The sequence below is a fragment of the Pholcus phalangioides genome, unplaced genomic scaffold, assembly GCF_987345545.1.
Source record: "Pholcus phalangioides strain wild (caught in Gottingen) unplaced genomic scaffold, Ppha-v1.0 ptg000032l_1, whole genome shotgun sequence".
Taxonomy (NCBI): domain Eukaryota; kingdom Metazoa; phylum Arthropoda; class Arachnida; order Araneae; family Pholcidae; genus Pholcus; species Pholcus phalangioides.
The window spans coordinates 4,056,208-4,076,344 of record NW_028301622.1 but is presented as its reverse complement, the minus strand read 5'-3'; the positions used below and the strand labels follow the sequence as shown (position 1 = coordinate 4,076,344).

Genomic DNA, 20,137 nt, shown 5'->3' with positions numbered 1-20,137 from the left:
ACATCTGGCAGAGACTGCTCCCATGGTGCCAGTTGCCAAGCAACTGGGGCCACACGACTGATGTCTAATTCTAGTTCTTCCACAAGTGCCCTCATACGAAGACCGTAAGATGGAACACATGAAGGTCGAGCAGCAAAAAGTCTATGAAATGAGGGATTAAAAATGACACGATGAAGTGGATGACCTGGTAAAGACTTCATTTTGATATAATATTTCAAAGAAAGTTGTTGGCGTCTTGATGTCAGTGATGGCTCGTTGCATTCGACATACAGGCTCTCCATTGGAGACGTCCGGAATGCTCCAGAACAAATCCGCAGGGCGAGATGGTGGACTGGGTCGAGCACACTCAGATAGCTCCGAGGTGCCGACCCGTATACAATGGAGCCGTAGTCGAGCTTCGATCTTATTAAAGCTTTATATAAGTGAAGGAGCGACTTACGGTCAGCTCCCCACGATGTAGAAGAGATGACCTTCAAGAGGTTCATCGTCTTCATGCAACGAGCTCTCAACTGTGAAATATGAGGTTTAAATGTAAGTTTCTTGTCAAATGAAATGCCGAGGAACTTTGTATTCTCTACAATAGGTATTTGATTATTATTTAAAAATAATTGTGGGTCATCATGAAGCTCACGACGCCGGCAAAAATGCACAGCGACGGTTTTGTCAGCGGAGAAAGAGAAACCGTTATCATGAGCCCACTTGCTAATCTTGTTGAGTGCGGTTTGTAATTGTCTCTCGGCTGACCTCATATTCACTGATTGATATGATATTAACAGATCATCCACATAAAGTGCGCCAGTGACTGACAACGGGAGTTGGTTCAACACCCCGTTGAGTCTCAAAATAAAAAGTGTCACACTTAAAATGCTACCTTGAGGTACACCTTGTTCTTGAATTTGGGGAGCTGATAATGTGCTTCCGATCCGTACCTGGAAGATGCGGCGAGCAAGAAAGTTCTTAATGAAAATGGGCAAGTTGCCCCGCAAGCCGCAATTATAGAGGTCGGAAAGAATTCCGTGCCTCCATGTACGATCGTAGGCCTTTTCTATATCGAAAAATATAGCTATCATATGCTCCCTCTTTACGAATGCTTGTCTTATTGATGTCTCAAGGCGTAACATATTGCATGTTGTGGACCTGAACCGTCTAAAGCCGCTTTGATGTTTCGATAAAATATTGTTAACCTCAAGGTAGTGCATAAGGCGATAGTTGACCATGCGTTCCATGAGCTTACACAAACAACTGGTCAAAGCAATAGGTCGGTAACTGTTAGGTTGCTGAGGATTTTTGAAAGGCTTCGGGAATGCAAGAACAATGGCTGCTCGCCAGGTGTCAGGAAATGAATGACTGACCCAGATCCGATTAAATAATATGAGTAAATGTGAGAGTGATTCAGATGAGAGATGCCGAATCATGGAATAATGAATGGCATCCGGCCCTACAGCTGAGTCAGGACTTCGCTGCAAGGCCGTCGTCAGTTCATGAAGGGTGAACAATGAATTGTACCCCTCCGGTGTAAAAGGCCGGAAGGTGTACGATGTACGTTCGGCCGATGATTTAATGGGATGAAACGATGGGGGATAATTCGCATCGCTGGAAACAGCGGCGAAATGGGCGGCGATGGTGTCCGCAATATCCCTCACATCGCTAATGATAGTGCCATTGGTGTTTAAAATAGTGATCGGATGAGACTGATAATGACCATTGATTTTTCGGATCCGGTCCCAAATGACTTTAGATGAAGTAGATGAATTGATTCCCGTGGTAAACTTGTGCCAGGACTCGCGTTGAGCCTGGCGCCTGGTTCTTCTCGCTATCGCCTTTGCTTTTAAAAATGCCAACTTGTTGTCATGGGTAGGATACCGCCGGAACCTACTCCATGCTTTCTTTTGTGCTTTAATCGTAAGATTACATTCGTGGTTCCACCAAGGTTTAGGAAATTTAGGAAGTTTCGAGGAGACTTTGGGTATTGTTTCATTGGCTGCTGAGATCATACAACTGGTCACAAGGTCGACACAATGGTCGACGTCGGGTTGCGAAACCATATCCTCCGTGATTTCTGCCTTGACCGTGAAGTCTGCCCATCGGGCGGCCACAAGCTTCCACCGAGGAGGACCCTCAGGTATCCTACGGCTTCGATCAAGACACTTAACCACTAGAGGAAAATGGTTGCTCCCGTGGAGGTCCGGATCAACCGAACAGGACCAGTTGGGCAAGAGTGAAGGTGAGCATAACGATAAATCTATTGCAGTGAAACTATTGTTTGGGGCATGGAAATGAGTGAAACTGCCATCATTCATGATGGCGAGGTTCATGTCGTCTAACAGACGTTCAACCATTTCCCCACGAGGGGTGTTGCTGTTAGAACCCCATATCATGTTATGAGCATTGAAGTCTCCAAGAAGAAAAAATGGTGGATGTAATTGATCAATCAGATCTTCTAGATCGCTCTGTAAGATGGTGTCATTTGGTGGCAAATAAATAGAACAGATGGTAATTCTTAGGCCTGTAGAGATTTCCACCGCGATGGCTTGCAGGTTCGTGCGCAGCGTTAGAACGCGCGACGACACGTGATGTGGAACCAGCAGAGCAACACCGCGGCAAGCTCTACTCCCGTCATCGTAATCAGTACGGAACAAGGAATGTCGCCTGATGTTCCATGTCTCCGAGGGCTTCGTAAAAGTTTCCTGGAGTGCCACGCAAACAGGATGATAACGATTGATCAAATCCTTGAGATCTTCATAATTGGATCTAAGACCACGAATGTTCCATTGAATTATGTTGGCCATAAATTAAGTAGAATTAGACGGTTCAAGATCTTTAAATTTATTCCGGTCTAGTTTACGGCGAGTAGTACCGGTATCTGATCTATTGTCAAGCTCCATGTCACCAATTGATGTGTCATCAATTAGTGACACATTCTTCATGGATGGACATTTCAGCACTCTCTGTACAGCTTTTCGTGAATATCCGGTCTTGAATGGTTTTTTTTTTTTGATTTGTTTGCAGAGTTGATTTTTGGTTTAGTATCTGTAGTTATTTTGAATGTGTTAGCCGTTGCTTTTCCCGCTTCTTCTTCGGAGGTAGTGGACTCCCTCCGGAATCCAGCTGAGCAACAGCAGCCACAATTATTGCACGGTTGGTTAGATGATGATGTTTGAGTTGATGTGTCAGCTATTGGTTCAGTCTGAGTTGTTACAGATGCTTTGGTGACAGTGTTAGTCTTATTAGCTGACGATGGATTTGTTACCATATTAGAGTATGATCTAGTACCTATTGGAGTTTGATTAGAGGTTATACAACGGCGTGCTTCGATATATGAGATGTTGTTAAGGACCTTGATCTTCTGGATCTCTTTTTCTTCATTCCATTTCGGACATTTCCTGTCATATGCGGGGTGGTCGCCACCGCAATTGACGCACTTGAATGGTGAATTAGTGCAGTTGTCCGAAATGTGGTCCTTCTCACCGCATTTTGCGCAGGTGGGTTGACTTCGGCACGCCGTTCGTGAGTGACCGAATTTCTGGCAGTTAAAGCATCTAACAGGGTTAGGAATGTATGGGCGGATTTTGAGGCTATAATAGCCTATCTTAATATCTTTCGGCAATGTCGGTGATGAGAATGTCAGGATTATGTTACGTGATGGAGCTGGATTGCCATCTTTGCGGCTCATGATATGCTTGGCAGATGTTACGCCTTGAGATGCCAGCTCTTCTGTTAGTAGTTCTTCATCCATGTTAATCAAGTTAGTATCTGAAATGACACCACGTGAATAATTCAACGTGGGATGAATTTTTGCTGTTATGGGAATATTCCCAAGAGATGTGAGCTTTTGAATAAGTTCGGATTGTTTCGGTGTGTTAGTTTCAATTAGAAGGTCTCCTGAACGAAGAGCCTTCACTGATTTTAATGTGCCTATTGCGCCGTAGAGAGCTTTGTCTATTAAGAATGGTGATGCTTTGGCCAGAGGTTTATCGGTGTCAGTAGAATGCAAGAAGAAAAATGAAACAGTAGGAGCAGGTTCAGTGACAATTGTTTCACTCATAGCTAGACGTTGACGTTTTGGTGCATTTGTATTTTTCCCCATTTTGGAGGTAGTTTGTTCGGCCCCTACCGACCATGCCCACCATGGAGCCCTACGAGGGGACGCGCACACGTAACCGGTGAAGGTTAGTAGCAACGTCAGGTTCGGTAGTAACTATACACCACCGAAACAGGCGAGCAGACGCGTTCAAGATCCAAGATCGTCGTGAAGCAGCACCAACAAACCTCAACGACGTCCGGCAGGCCCGGTCCCTCTACCTGCCCAGTAGTGTAACCCCTTCAGCCACCGAGGCGACCAGCCGATTGACCCAGACGGGGCTAATCCAGGCCTCCCGTTTCGGCTGAATCCGAGGCCAAAGCTAGCGCATCAGGCTAACCAGGATCCCCATCTCCAGCCTTACGGGTCTCCACGCACGGCAAACACGCAGGTAGACAGCGTCCCGGATGGGGCATACGCTAGAAGCAACGCCCCATCCGGGAGGACCCCTCCCCGCCGGAGCGGGGCCCACAATGAGGGGTTGCACACATAAACAAGACAAAACGAGACGCAAGACAGGTACTGAAGTTGTGTAGAAAAAACATGTAATCTGGGCTATTGAAAGTGAAGGTTATGAGCACAAAAAGCGATGACAATGACGTGTGATAGATTTAGCATTACCCAGGGTGCACCACGAGGAGGCCTATCACATTACACCCCTGTTCGTTAAAGAGGAGGAGTGACTGTTAATCAAAGGTTCAAAATGCATACTCTTATTCTACAAAGGAAATTATTATTTGGTTGTCAAAGAGAGGTGACCATTAAGAAAGGTTCCATTGTGTTATGCTAGATTTAAGTTTCACTGTGGATATTTCGTCATTAAGTGGTAGTCGAGTGAAATTGGTTTTCTGTGCTTTCCAACTTAAAACCATGAATGGGTGCTGATTTTCTTATTAAAATGTCTCACCACAGAAAGCAATAGACCTACAATGATATGATTCAGCCATTGCACTTCACGCATTGTTTGAAAAATTGATGACAGTGCTAAATTTTATGCACTTAGACTGTCAGGTACTTACGCAAACTTTTTGTTTTCTTTCTAACTGAGCACAATTCTTGTCTATCACCATGGACAATTTTACACATGCACCCTTCTGGCGCAATTCATTCGGTAGTGAATAATTGCCTATGGCAGTAGCCTGAAGCTGTGCTGGGTTTGAGAGAAAGGATGGAAGAAAGTTGAGTACTCTTTTTCTGCTTCCAATGGACCTATAGATGGTACTTGTGACTTTGAAAAAAAAGTTAAATTCCCAGTTTAGATCGATCTTACTAAGGGAAATATCTAGCCCTACAAAAATATAAAATTAAACAAATAACTAACATAGCACCAGTGATACATTGTGCCTCAAACTTGTTTCCCGCAGTTCCCTTATCCAATTCATGGTTCATCTGCAGCCCCTCAGAATAGTTTAGGAAACATTTTCACTTATAAAAGAACTACTTTAAAAGCATAAATAGGCACACAAATCAATATCTGCAGTTCGTTGTGACACTCGTAGGAACCATTACCAAACCACAAATGCACCTCGTTCACATTCGTCTGCGAAACTTCTAACAAATTGTTACATTTTGGAATGTGCTTGTGCGTTTGTGAACCTGATATGAAGTTTGTTTATGTGTAGTGCCGCCATCTGTATTTCCTAACTATGAGTGAAGTGTTATGTTTTTACAAAAATTCTGAGAAACACTTGATGTAGTGCATTGGGACATAACATGTAGGAACGTAAAGAAGAATTACTAGCTACAGTAACTTACAGAATAAAATGTTTTAACAATTTAATAACTATTTATTTAGCTCTTATAAATTGCTGATTCAGAAACAGCATTCATTATGGATTTAAATATAGGGCTGTAGCAAGCCAGCCCTGTGCAATAATTTGAATTTAGGCCTCTTCTGACCTATTTTTGAGCCCATAATGGGCACCCTTCCAAGTGGGCCCTGTATGGGTGCACCTGCCTAGTTCCTGCCCTGAATTTAAATATTTGAAAAATCAAATTTTGCTTGGTAGAATGGGTGTGCAACGTTTTCAATCTATAGGCCAAATTTGCAGGGGGACTAATTCTGTAAACACAGTGAAACTTTTCTCGGGTCTTCAAGGAAGGTTATTTCATACATTTTTCATACATGTTTGCCAAATGAATTGCATTTCATACTTTTTTATTGTCCATTTATTTTCTTATGTGAACATAACATTATTATTTCCTAGCTGAAGAAGAAGAAGAGTTAAAGAAGAAGCAACTTCATAAAAGAAACAAAAAGGAAGCAAAAAAAGCAGCTGCAAGAGGAGCCCGTGAATCAGGTGACACAAAGCTATCAGAATCTGAAGCAGATGAAACTGATTTGGTGCCTACTAAGAAGTTTAAAAAGGGGCAGAAAATTGTGTCTTCTCAGGGGGGAGGTTCATCTAAAATGCCTGTTGGCAAAAACAAGGTGCAAAAGAAATTTCAGAAAAATATCCATGCTTCATCGAATGACCAACAGCTGGTATCTGTACCAGACAACTCTAATTCAAATACACCTGATGGTGATGCCTCATCAGGGTCTGCCAGTGCAAAGAAACAGAACTCTTCTAAGATATCTTTTACAGTGAGAGCAGGTGGTAAAATTTCGCATGGACATTCTTCTAATAATGAAGATTTACGCCTAAATTCTGATGAGGATGATAACAAACCAAAAGAAGAGTCACCAAAGAAAAAGAACAAGTCTGCCATAATGGCGAGGAAGAAAATGCTTAAGAAGGTGGTGTCTGAAAAATTTGACGATGGTGTCCTGAGAAAGAAGAAAATCAAGAAGACAAAATTCTCATCTGAAACAAGTAAGGGTCGTTCTGTGATGATAAGAGAATCACGCGTTTCGACAGAAGAGACTGATAACAACGGACGACAGATTTCTGCCAAGAAGAAGAATATCAGGGTTAAAACTACAAAGAAATAATTCTGTTGGTATAAAATGTACATCTTCATCACTGTAATTGTTTTGCCATTGATTCAATGTTGCATAAAAATTATGCAGATATTGATTTCTGCAATTTATTACTGAATGTTGAGCAGTTCATTCATTAGATCCATGATCACTACATTTCATGAACTAAATGAAAAGAACTTCACAATAGAGTCAATCATATCATTGTTAATGCGCTTCAACTTCCACTTTATTCTCAACATCAAAAAATGTTTCATTCGATCACTGACATCAGTTAATACTGAAAGAACCAAGCCAGTCATTTTGACTGTTTTCAATTTACTTGTTCTGTTTCGATAATGAACCAAATTGTTTAGAAAGCTGGAAAATACTGAAGCAATATACTGTCCTACCAGTGCCGGTCTTAGAAATTCTGCTGTCTTAGGCGACAACAACCCACCCTTAGCGATTTTGAGGCTCTGAGGTGATTTTGCCACCCTTAAGATAAGAGTGTCTGAAAAGAGTTTTCTTTGTTCACCCCATTATCTTAATACAGTAGTTCAGCGGTTCTCAACCTTTTTGACTTGCAGAGCCCTTACAAGAAAAAAAATTCTATGGGGGAGCCCCGTAGGTCAATTATTCATCAAAGTTAGTGATTTATTTTTACTATTTAAAAATATTTATAATTGTTCTTTTTAAATTTTCCTCGAGCTTCCGCTGAGCCCCTGGAGAGTACACAAGGAGCACCGGTTGAGAACCGCTACAGCAGTTTCCAACTTGTTTCTCATGACCCCCCTTAGAAGGGAGAGGGGGAACATTGATGAATTTAATTTCCTAAATAAAAATGACCTGATGAGAGTAAATATATCAAATCAATATAATAACTCTTTGGCGAGAGGGCATAGCGGATGCACCTATTTAAATTTTTCCCCTATTGGTTTTGCAAAATGTCTGCCCTTCAAAATATTAACTGAACTATTTAGCACATATACTGGTTGTCCACTCTTATTGTTATCCAATGGCTATTTCCTGAACTGGGGGTTTAGAGAACTTTCAATTAGAAAAAAAATGTTTCAAAAATGATGTCGCTCATTATGTTAAATGGCATTCAAATTAAAAAAATTATTGAAGTTACGGAATTTAAATTTTACGGTCTACGTGTCCTTAAACTTCGAATTAGAAAATTTGTGCCCTATCACCTAAGGCCAACAGAAAAATTCCATGTTTCTAAGTGCAATGTTCGCTGAGATATTTAAATCCAAAAATTAAAGAAAAGGTGGTGAAAGAACAGCATATAAACTAACGTATAATGCTCCTTTCCCTCATTTACACTGGTGATACGACCTTTCTTGTTTTTCGAAGTGGTTTCTTGATTTGGGAATACATGGACAACACCTTCAAATCTTTGTGCAGATGGGTGAGGCGGAAAAGTTTTGGTTCTCCAGTGAAGCACCTGAGGACGTGATTCTGGAATCTTAATTTATACATGTTGCTTTTAGATGTGAAAGCCCAAGGAGTTAATATCTTTGCTTTGCTAGTTTTACTACGCAAAAATAACAGCTGTTAAAACTTCGAGACAAAAATTTAGCAATTTAACTAATATTATTAGTTATAAAATATCATCATATACAGCTTTGTTCATGCAAAACATGATAAAAAAACCAGGCTCTTTTTGTAATTTTATTCAAAGAATTATAACAGCTTTGTGTTATAGGCAGCAAAAATGGTTCCAGTTCATTAATGCACTTCTCACATTTAATATACTGTATACTTGTTTTTAATATTTACTAGAAAGCATATTTTTTAGTGATAAAATTTTAATTTTACCCGTTTATTGATAATGGACAAAAGTAATTGAGGAAGGCATCTTTTTTTCATAAGTTCGCAAAATACAGAGATTTAGATTCTTAGAATGACTGAGAACAATTTTTATTCGGGAAAAAACAAATTTGAAGAGAAATTTCACTTTTTTCCAAAGTTTAAAGCCACAATTTTGTGAATAGAGGGAGTGTTTTTGTTGTTTCCTTTTAGTGAATAACAGAAATATAACTGTTACAAAAGTTACCTAAAACTTGAAGGAGTATATTTTCATTCAATGAAATTTGAAGCAGTAAAACTGAATTTTTTGTGGTAAATCATACACATCGAGATGCTTATTGGCGACCATTGCTGAGAACGCTTGCATATACACAGTATTTGTTGAGCAGAAAAAAAATTCTCGCTCACTGTATACAGTGGCACAATATTCTTTTCATTTCACACAAATATCGAAATTCTGTGCGCAGAGAAACAACGGTTGTAGGTGAAATTAAGGAAATCGCACATTTCATGTAAAAATAATTTTTTCCCCTTTAACTGCGAGCATTCTAGAGCTATCCCCATAAGACAGATCTTTGATGGGGTCTCTATAGTGAATTTAGTATATGGCAGGGGGTTTCCAACGTAAAGTTTCTCGTGGAACCCTTGATAGTTATAAGGCTGTTTTGCAAAACCCTTGATGATATTGAGGCTGCTCTACGAAACTCAAACAAATGCAGGGTGGTTATAAATAAATTGACACTACTCAGACATATGTAGCACCTATTATTGTGGAGGTATTTTGATGAAACTTGGTGTATAGTTTTGTATACGGACCTTTGGAAAAACCAAGATTCAATAAAAAAAAATAGTTAAATTTTGCTGTTTCATTGCAGTTACCTTTTCCTTCGTGGTCCGAATAATGTATATGTCGTAAGTCGATGAAACACGTCCGCCACAACGGGTGCTACATAGATCGGAGTAGTGTTAATATTTTTCCCATGGTCACATATCTTATATACATACCAAGAAGTTTATCAAAATGCCTACATCAGGATAGGCTCTACATATGTGTGAGTAGTGTCAGTTTATTTATTACCACTCTGTATTTGAATATTTATCAAAAAGTGTGTCCCTCTACTGTTGTCTCAAAAGCATCATAGCCCCAGTGCAAAAAATGACCACCACCTCAGAGCATCATATTTATTATCATAAATCAATGTGCTAGATCAGATCTTGTGGAAACTACTATGCAACTGAGGTCCCCCCCCCCATGGCCCTCACAAGGAAGGAAGGGGGGGGGGGACAAGCCTCCAATCCGGACGTCAAAGATGGTTCATAATTTTTTTGTTTTTCACTCTGTGAATTAATAGAGCAGCTCACCAAAGATCCTAGCCTAAAGACCATGGGAGTGTCATGCCCAAGTGGAACTCGTGTGTCTAGGCTAGGCCATGGGTTTCCAACTGTGTTCCGTGGCAGCTTTTTTTTGGGGAGTTCTGCATGATAAAATCACTGTACCAACTGCGGATGTCGATTTTTTGTATACTTAAGTATGTATATCTATTATTAGTAGGGGTTATGGTGTTCACTTAAACTTGTGGTTGTGTGGGGGCTTTTCTTCTGGTGATGGTTATAATCGAAGCTCTTGATTCGTGAATATGCCTCCTAATAGGATGGCGGTGCTCCAACTTCGTGAGTCCAAACTATGAGTTCAATCGGGCAGGTACGGAGACCTTTAGTCCCCACATCCTGCAGTAGGGCCACTGGGCCGAGATCTTGGGTGGGACCCCTCTATCATGAATTTATAGTGTGAAAAAAAATATGAGAATCATCTCGGGTTCGAGCCCTGCCATCCCTACCTCCTTGTTCGTTGCCATGCGGCGACCTCAGTTGAATAAGGGGTTCCACGATGAGATCCGGCACAATGATTTATGACAAATATGTATGTTAAGAGCAAAGAATCATGCGGGGAATAATCTGTGCCCCCCTCCCTAAAGCTGACCAAAAATGGAAGGAAAAAAAGTTGAATATTTCGGTAAAAAAATTAAAATGTATCGAAAGAAAATTTATTTTAACCAAATTCGGTTAATTTTGATGCTTTTTGAAATGTAACATAAAATTTCGTGGGAAGACAATTTTTGTGTCCATTTGTATACCCTCGAAAGATAGAACCTGATTAAGAGGTGGTAACTATAAGCCCCCTTTTATTTTGCCCCGGGTCTATGATGCTGTTGAAATGGCAGTAGGGTCACACTGTTTTGGAGAAATGTTCAAAAATTTGTATGAGTTCCGTAGAACAGCCTCATTTTCATCAAGGGTTCCGCGAAGAGTTTTACGTTGGAAATCCCTGGTCTATAGATCAGTGGTTCTCAACCTTTTCAAGCCCTCGGCCCGGTTTCATTCATTTTTAGGAGTCGAAGGCCCTGTCAAGCACACGACCAACGACGAATGAGGAAAAAGGAAACGGCTAATCACTTGCGGCCCGGTGGTTGAGAAACACTGGTCTAGATCAGGGGCTCTCAACCGGGGGCCATATGCCCCCCCCCCTCCTAGTGGTACTGAGATACTTCAAGGGGGGGGGGGGGCATGACAGGTGGTTTGAAGGGCTGCAGAGAGCTGAGAAGAAAAATTAAGGTGTGAAGAAATAATGCTTTTATATTAGTGACTATACACTTAAATAATCCAACAAAACCAGGGCCGTCTTAGGGCATGGACCCACCCGGGCCACACCACCTACATTTTGCAGCAGGTTCCACAGGATGGGATTTTTCACACCCCAACCCTCCTCTATATTAAATTTATAGTGTGAAAACAAAAAAATGAAAACCATATCAGGCCCCGGGCTGCAGCTCTGTCAGTCCCACACTTGTGAGAGGTCATGCCCAAGATCCTTTAGGATCTTGCTTCAAGATGAGGGTAAGACGCGAGCCACGAGAAAAAAATTCTTCAAAGGGCCCACGGGCAAAAAAAGGTTAAGAAATGCTGGGTCTAGGTGGCCCGTAAAGCACGCGTAAATTCTGCAATCCATTCCAAGAATCCTCAATTATAGTGGATAAAAATTTCCAAAACAAAACATTCTACGATTCATTGTATCCTGATCAATCGGAAAATGAGATTCATGCACTGGCTTCTGTGATTCAAAAATTCGAATTTTATTTATAAAGACGAGTGATTGTGTTCGAACGTTTTTTTTTATTGGATGTTTTCGCATTTAAGGCCAGCGTTACACTGTAAAAGTTTGGTAAAGGTGCTTTCATAAAACTTGAAAAATACAACCAATGAACTGATCGGTTATATTCGAGCAAATGCAACCGATCAGCTTATTGGTTGTATTTGTTACTGTCCACTTTTATTGTATCATCGAGAACATAACATGTTGAATCAGCGTTATCTTCAGGTCTGTCTAGTCACAAAAAATTCTCTCGCGCAGTCCCCGCACTTGGCGACCGTTGGCACAGTCTTTGGTGAGCCGCCGCACACTCCCCCCCCCCCCCCCCAGTAGCGAACTTACGGTTCGAAACGGTCCGGGAAATGGACAGTTCGTCCGGAACGTGTTTTTCTTGTCTGAGGAACGGGAGGTGTAGGTAAGGTAATTCTTGTTGGTGACGGACTGGAATCGTTCACGTCTGAAGCCAGGAAGGCGGGTTTCAGTCTGTCCAGAGAAACTGTTCTTTTTTTTCCACGGACATCGATGTCGAATGTCTTTTCACGTCGTTGAATCACTTGAAATGGTCCGTCATATGGAGCTTGAAGCGGCTTTCGCACTCCATCGTGCCGAATGAATACGTGTGAGCAGTCTTTCAAATGAGGGTGGACGAAAATACTTTGTGGTGCATGACAAGATGTTGGTCGCGGTCGTAATTTTGTAAAATGTTCTTTGATAGTCTCAATAAGTTCTTTTGATGATGTTTCCCTCGGAGTGGGATCGAATATTTCTCCGGGAAGTCTGAGACTAGTGCCGTATACCAATTCCGCGGTGGTAGCTTTCAGATCTTCTTTGAAGACGCTACGGAAACCGAGTAATATAGTGGGCAAAGCAGTACACCAGTGTTCTGTGTTATAGGCTTTGATGGCAGCTTTGAGGGGTCTGTGTAGCTCCTCTACGAGGCCATTTGCTTGCGGGTGATATGGTGAGGACCGTATTCGTTGAATTCCTAGTACTCTTGCCAGTGCTAGGAAGAGGGAGCTCTCGAATTGACGGCCTTGATCTGTTGTGATTTTGGATGGCACCCCAAAGCGAGATATCCATGTTGCGTAGAATGTGCGAGCTACAGTCTCGGCGCTGATGTCTGGAATCGGGACCGCCTCCGGCCAACGTGTGAACCTGTCGATCATAGTTAGACAATAGGCATTGCCACCAGAAGGAGGAAGAGGACCAATGATATCAAGATGGATGTGATCAAATCGCTCAGTTTGGTCAGGAAATAAACCTAATGGGGTTTTCGTACGTCGTGTTATTTTGGACTTTTGACAAGGTATACATTGTCTGGACCAGTTATTACAATCTTTATTTAATGAAGACCAAATGAAGCGAGTCCGAATCAATTTAGTTGTAGCTTTAATTCCTGGATGGGAAATATTATGAATGGTCTCGAAAACCTGCTTACGAAACTGTTCTGGTATGTATGGTCTAGCTGTGCCAGTGGAGAGATCACAAAATAGTGAAGTATTTGAGTCTGGCAAAGTCACTTTTTTGAGCTGTAATCCTCGTGGATTTTGTAAAAGATCAGTTAAAGTTTGGTCGCGTTCTTGTGCTTTTGAAATTTCGTTATAGTCAATAGGATTGGGCATTGAAATTGATGTTATGCGGGAAAGTGCATCTGCGGGTATGTTTTCGCTACCTTTTATATAGTGTATGTCAGTAGTGAATTGGGCAATAAAATCTAATTGCCTGCATTGACGAGGGGAAGCCTTGTCTAATTTTTGCTTGAAGGCATATGTTAGTGGTCTATGGTCCGTGAGTAAAGAAAAGTCCCTAGCTTCTAACATATGCCGAAACTGCTTTATAGAAGCATATGCAGCCAGCAATTCACGGTCGTACGCGCTGTAGTTGCATTCCGCGGGAGATAATTTCCTAGAAAAAAATGCAAGAGGCTGAAGCTCGTTGTCAACCACCTGAAACAGTGCGCCGCCAATGGCAAAATCGGATGCATCTACCTGAAGTACGAGTTTGGCATCGGGTTTCGGATGTGCTAAAAGGGTTGCGTTGGACAATAGTGTTTTGGAATTTTGAAATTCCTTATTTGCTATGTCAGTCCAAGCAATTTCTCTGTTGTCGTTTTTTTTTTACCCTTTTAAATAATTATTCAGTGTAGTTTGTGTATGTGCTGCGTGTGGTAAAAATCTACGAAAAAAATTGAGTAGTCCAAGGAAACGTCGTAGTTCTTTAATTGTTCTTGGTCTTGGATAATTGAGAATCGGCTCAACTTTTTCTGGCAAGGGTTTGGTGCCTTGTTTGGAAATGGAGTGGCCTAAGAATGATATCTCCGCAACACCGAAGACACATTTGGAAACATTAATTGTGAGGCCATAGTTATTGAGCCGTTGCAAAACAGTGCGTAAGTGAACCTTATGTTCAATTTCACTGTCACTGAAAATCAAAATGTCATCTAAATAGACATAACAAAATTTCAGATCACCAAGAATCTCATTCATAAATCGTTGGAAAGATTGGGCAGCATTACACAAGCCAAAATTCAGGTAAGGAAATTCAAATAAGCCGAAAGGTGTGCAAACAGCTGTTTTCGGAATGTGGTCGGAATGAACAGGAATGTGAAAATACGCGCGCACAATGTCAAGTTTTGAAAAACAACTTTTACCGTGTAATGCATTTGAAAAGTCCTGAATGTGAGGAATGGGGTACCTATCTGGGACCGTGCAGGCATTGAGTTTGCGGTAGTCACCCACTGGACGAATACTGCCTGAACTTTTTGATACGACATGTAATGGTGATGACCAGGGCGATTTAGAAGGCCTACATATTCCTTGATTCATCATAAATTGGAATTCCTCCTTAACAGCATCATAGAGCTTGGAATTTAATCGCCTGGGTTTGCTATGTATAGGCGGGCCGGTGGTTTCGATGTAATGTACAGTGTTATGCTGAACAGGCTTCACTTTGTGCGACACTTTTGTCAGTTCAGGAAATTCTGCCAAGATTTTGTGATATTCCGAAGTTTCGGATATTACCTTAATGGAATAGTTTTCAGAGTTATATTCAATTTTTCCAATTTGCGAAAGTTTCGTGACACTGTCCATTAATCTACGGTGTTTGAGATCAATTAAAAGTCCAAAGTTGAGAAGAAAATCCGCGCCTATGATCGGTATTGGTACGCTTGTAATGAGAAACTTCCACTCAAAACAACGTCTTAATCCAAAGTCAACATTGAGAACTTTGGTGCCGTAAGTGTGTATCTTAGAGTTATTGGCAGCAAACAATTCAAATGAATCAGGAACTATTTTTGTGTAATGTTTTGTGAGTGGAATGCAAGAGACGTCAGATCCTGAATCAATTAAAAATCTCAAATGGGATCTTTTATCAAATACATAAAGGCGACAAGTTTTCACGGCCATCGGTGTTGACGTCGCCGATATATTATAGTCGACGGCCGTGTTTAGTTTCCCTGTTCCTTGGTTTGAAAGGAGCACGGTTGTTGACATCTGAAGGCGTTGTTGCCGAATCTAGCATGGTAATAGCAATAGCCGGTTGTTTGTGATGAGGGAGTGAAACGACGATAAGGAGATCTGAACCTCCGTCTCGTATAGTTTGTTTCTCTCTCTCTAGACAAGCGGTCGAGTTTTTTGCTAAGAGAAGCTATCTCCGCTCTCATGGCACTCATTTCTGTCAGAGGGGAGGGATTATCGGGTTCAACGTTGTTGACATGTAGCTGCGGGGTCCCTGTGCGTTCCGCTCTCCCCATGGCATAGATGCTGTTGTTGTATGTGTCTTTACTAACTTCTATTATTTTGTCGGCCATTTTCGCTAATGTCTCTAAGCTCTCTGAGCTAACTGATAGGATGGCCTGTGTTTCTGACGGCATACGTTGGAACCATAGAGTTTTTAGAAAATCGTCGCTTACAGATTTGCCGGCTAAATCTCTCATTTCCCTTAATAGGTGTGAAGGTTTTTTTGTCCCCCAACTGTAGTTCGGACAACAACTTGCGTACTTGACAAGTGTTAGAATCAGAGAATTCTTCGATTATCCGTTGTTTAAGAGTCTCATACTTGTTTGTTTCGGGTGGGTTCAATAAAATATCTGAAACGGAAGCGAGCGTTTCTGGATCTATAACCGCAATCACGTTATTGTATTTGGTAGCGTCGTTAGTTATGGCGGATATTGAAAAACAACTTTCCACTTGAATGAACCATAACTTTATATTTTGCCGCCATATGGGCGGGAGTTTCAAGGCAACGCGACAAATTTGTAAGTTTTCTGGTGATGGGTCAGGTGGCGAAGGGTTAGGAGAGTTATCGTTAGGCATTTTTGGATACAGACTTTTATGCGAATCTAGTTATATAATTGCGAAAATAAAAATAAGAACATTTGTTATCCTGACCAAACAAAATAGAGCGATCACAAAAAGGTCCTACCCTGATCTTAATGGCATCGGCGGTGCTGCACACATTGGGCTTCGGCTGAGTAGATTCGTCATCTTTATGTCATCAGAAGGTTGCTTCGGTCTAGGTCACCACTGTTACTGTCCACTTTTATTGTATCATCGAGAACATAACATGTTGAATCAGCGTTATCTTCAGGTCTGTCTAGTCACAAAAAATTCTCTCGCGCAGTCCCCGCACTTGGCGACCGTTGGCACAGTCTTTGGTGAGCCGCCGCATATTTTTCAAGTTTCATAAAAGCACTTTTACAACACTTTCATAGTGTAATCCCGGCCTAAGAAATTTATAGGTTTGGTAGTGTTCTGCTATCTACTGGAATTTTCAAATGAATTTTTCTAAGATGTTTTATATATTTATTTATCTTTTTTTTTTTGAAAATAGGGTGGCAACACACTTTGGTTCTTGTACTAAGGGAATTTCGGCGGCGATTGGTCAAAGCCCGTAAATGTGTGGGAGTGAATAAAAAAATTTCAGAAACATCTCAAATGGACGATAAAAGGACGAATTTTTGAAAACGTAGGATGATTCTTGAAATTTCATTAAAAAGGAAGGCGTGTGTTAACCCTATTCATACACGCATGATGCAACTCTGCATTTTATGATTTTTTTTTTTTTTTTTGAAAAAATCCGGCATTCAGATTGAGATAAGAAAAGAAATCTGGTGCAAGTAAGCGAAGTATACAACATACTTGCTCAAATTATGGCCAATGGGCCATATGTGGCTCTCGGAGTCATCTTATGTAGCTTGCGACTTGATTCTGTAAAATTAGCTATAGTGGCACATAAACAGATCTCTTAAGTGATCCACTGCATACCTACATAACACTAGAGCAGTTTCCCAAACTTTTTGTTCCATCGCCCCCTTCATTAGAAATTTTTTTCTTTAATCGCCCCCCAACTTAAGTGAGCTCATAGGATCCCATGTTAAATACATAGCTTCTATCGCCCACCAGGGGTCGATATTACTCACTGTGGGAACACTAGAGTAACATTCAACACAGTTCCAGAGCACTTTGGCACCCGTGGCATAGTTATAAATCACTTAGGGCCGTATTCACCGACATGGTTTAAACTGTAGTCACAATTTTTGGATAAGAAATCAACATAGATTGGTTAAAAAATCGAATTTAACCAATCCGTGGGGATCTCTTATCAAAAAATTGTGACTATAGTTCAAACCATGTCGGTGAATACGGCCCTAAAGTGACTACTACTAAACCACGCATGCACCTCGTCCATATTCCTCTGCGGAACCTCTAACGAATTGGTACATGCGAGAATGTGCTTGTACGTGTAGTGAAACCTGACGTGAAGTTTGTTTCTGTGTAGTGCTGCCATTTGCCTCCAGTTTTTCTAACTATGAGTGAAGTGTAATGATTGAATAATTAATCGTTCTAGGCCTGTTGCTCTCTGTGGCGAGACTTCTTAATGGGGAGATCGGCTCGAAGTTGGGAACCACAGTAAACCAACTTCAGCCGACCACCACTTTGGCGACGGTTGAAGTCGAACTCGGATCCTCGCGATGTGAGTCCGTCATTATGACCACTCGACCACCACAGCGGCCACTTAAGTGACTTTTTTTTCTTTCAAACCGAGCACAACTCAGGTTTATCGCCATTTATGGGCGATTTACTACCTAGTGAGTTGTGCCGGAAGTGTAACTGTGTGTGTACCTGACCTAACAGTCTGAGTGTGTGTTTGTATGTAGTGTTGTGTTTGATTTTTCAGTGCTGCCATCTATATTTCAGAAGGGAAGTGAATGATGTGTTATGATTGAATTACATTTGTGCTGTTTGTAGGTGTGTTGCTCTCTGTGGCGAGACTTTTTAATGGGGAGAAGTTGGGAACCACTATGGCGACGGTGGGGTTCAAACCCGGGTCCTCGCGATTCGAGTCTGTCGCTATGACCACTCGACCACCATAGCGGCCAATTAAGTGACTGCGGCACATTCATAAATAACTTCAGTACCCTGTTCTATATCACTTAAGTGAACCACGACATATTTACGAAGCCGACACATTTACAGACCACTTCAGTGACGTGCGGCACGGTTCCAGCTCCCTCAAGTGACCCAAGATGTAGTATTTACGGGTCGCTTAAAATGTTCTGCGACATATTTACCGATCATTTGAGTGACTCGTGGAACATTTACAGATCATTCAAGCGGCCCACGACACATTTACGAATCACTTAAGGGACTTGCATCGCTCGACCAGATTGATAGACGGAGATGCGGGGGATCAAGTGGCCCGCTATCCGTTTTCTTACGAATGATGTGGCCCGAGCGCTCCTAAAGATTGAACACCCATGGTATACATACACCAACTTGTGTTTGACAATCAATGAAATTTAATTAAAGTTTAACGACTTTAGCACCATCTATTGTTGACGTATGCAACATGGATACCGTCAAATCCGATAATTAAAGTTATAAAGGCTTTCGACAAATTAAACGGTTGCAATTCAAACTGACAAAAGGCAATGAATTTTTATTTTTTTACCGTTGATTAAAATTTGGGTGCCCTTTTCCGTTTCTGTGCTTTACTGTTCAGTGCGTAACACTGCCAATACGTAGCTCAGCCCCAACACCTTCTATAGCAGAAAGTCTCTGCGCGAAGCTTTGACGTCACTGAAGTCGCCCATTTCACTTGCAGCCACTGGATAAAGCAGGCCGACGTATGCGAAATCTTTTTTTTTTCAATGTATGCAATCACTATAGGTGAAATGGATGACTTCGATGACGTCACGAGCTTCGCGCGGAGGCTTTCTGTTATAGAAGGTGTTGACTCAGCTGAGATGAACGCTGGGTGTTTTTATGTTCGATTTTTATTTATACTGCGAAAGATGGAAATAGATTTCCTGTGTAAGTTATTTGAATTTTGGAAAGTCTTTTGCAAACCCCCGCCCCAGATCATTACGTTGCCCACGGGGGTCACGACCCACAGTTTGGGAACCAATTTTCGAAACAGCATACATGCTCAATTTATGGCCCTCAGGGTCCTCTGATGTGGCCCACGACCTCAAACCTAATTCTGTAAAACTGAACTATTGTGGCACATAAATTTCTTCAATGATCCGTGGCATACCTGCGTATCACTTGAGCAACATTCGGCACAGTTCCATAGCACTTGTGCGGCCCGCGACATATTTCTAAATCACCTAAGTGACCTGCGACTCATTTCCAGATCACTCAAGTGACCCGCGGCACAGTTCCAGATCTCTTAAGGAGCCACGTCAAATGTTCAGATCAATTAAGTGACCAGCGGCACGTTTACAAATCACTTACGTGCCTTGCGACACACGCTGTTGCATATCACTTAATTGGACCACGATATACGGATTACTCTTGAGTGATCCGAGATATATTTACGGATCGTTTAAAAGTATTCTGCGACATATTTATTGGTCATTTGAATGAACCGCGGTAGGTATACAGATCATCAAAATGGCACTTTCTATCGGGATTTGCGTTTCTCTCAGCGAGGAAAATCGGGACGCCGGATAATGCAAATCCCGACAGAAAGTGCGAAGTGCGGCTTATTAAAATTTTCAATTTTATTTTGAAATTCAATTTTTCAATTCGACCTTGTCGGGATTTTGACGCGTCGAGATTTCGATCCTGACGGCCGGCAGTGCCGTAACTAGTCATTCCTGTGCAAGAATTCGCATTTATGCTCGTTCTGGTCCATTGTTTGGTCCAGAATTGCCCATACTGGTCCCCCCCCCCCCTTCAAAGTG

General features: G+C 41.6%; 2 protein-coding genes across 2 annotated transcripts in view; one reads left to right on the top strand and one right to left on the bottom strand.

Annotated features, from left to right (window-relative positions):
- Positions 1 to 7,122, top strand: part of LOC149066801 (uncharacterized) — a 62,774-nt gene extending 55,652 nt beyond the window's left edge. Inside the window, exon 18 of the mRNA XM_089253160.1 lies at positions 6,289 to 7,122. Within this exon, the coding sequence (XP_089109286.1) occupies positions 6,289 to 7,016 (728 nt within the window). The 3' untranslated portion in view covers positions 7,017 to 7,122. The remainder of the gene's footprint in view (positions 1 to 6,288) is intronic.
- An 8,272-nt stretch (positions 7,123 to 15,394) lies between these two features.
- On the bottom strand, positions 15,395 to 15,883 carry LOC149066800 (uncharacterized). The gene has a single exon (XM_089253102.1). It carries the CDS (start codon positions 15,881 to 15,883, stop codon positions 15,395 to 15,397), a length of 489 nt encoding a protein of 162 aa, XP_089109228.1.
- Positions 15,884 to 20,137: the final 4,254 nt, after the last annotated feature.

Excerpts from the sequence above, each read along its gene's own strand:
- LOC149066800 (XM_089253102.1), bottom strand. The coding sequence starts at position 15,883 with ATGAGAGATTTAGCCGGCAAATCTGTAAGCGACGATTTTCTAAAAACT.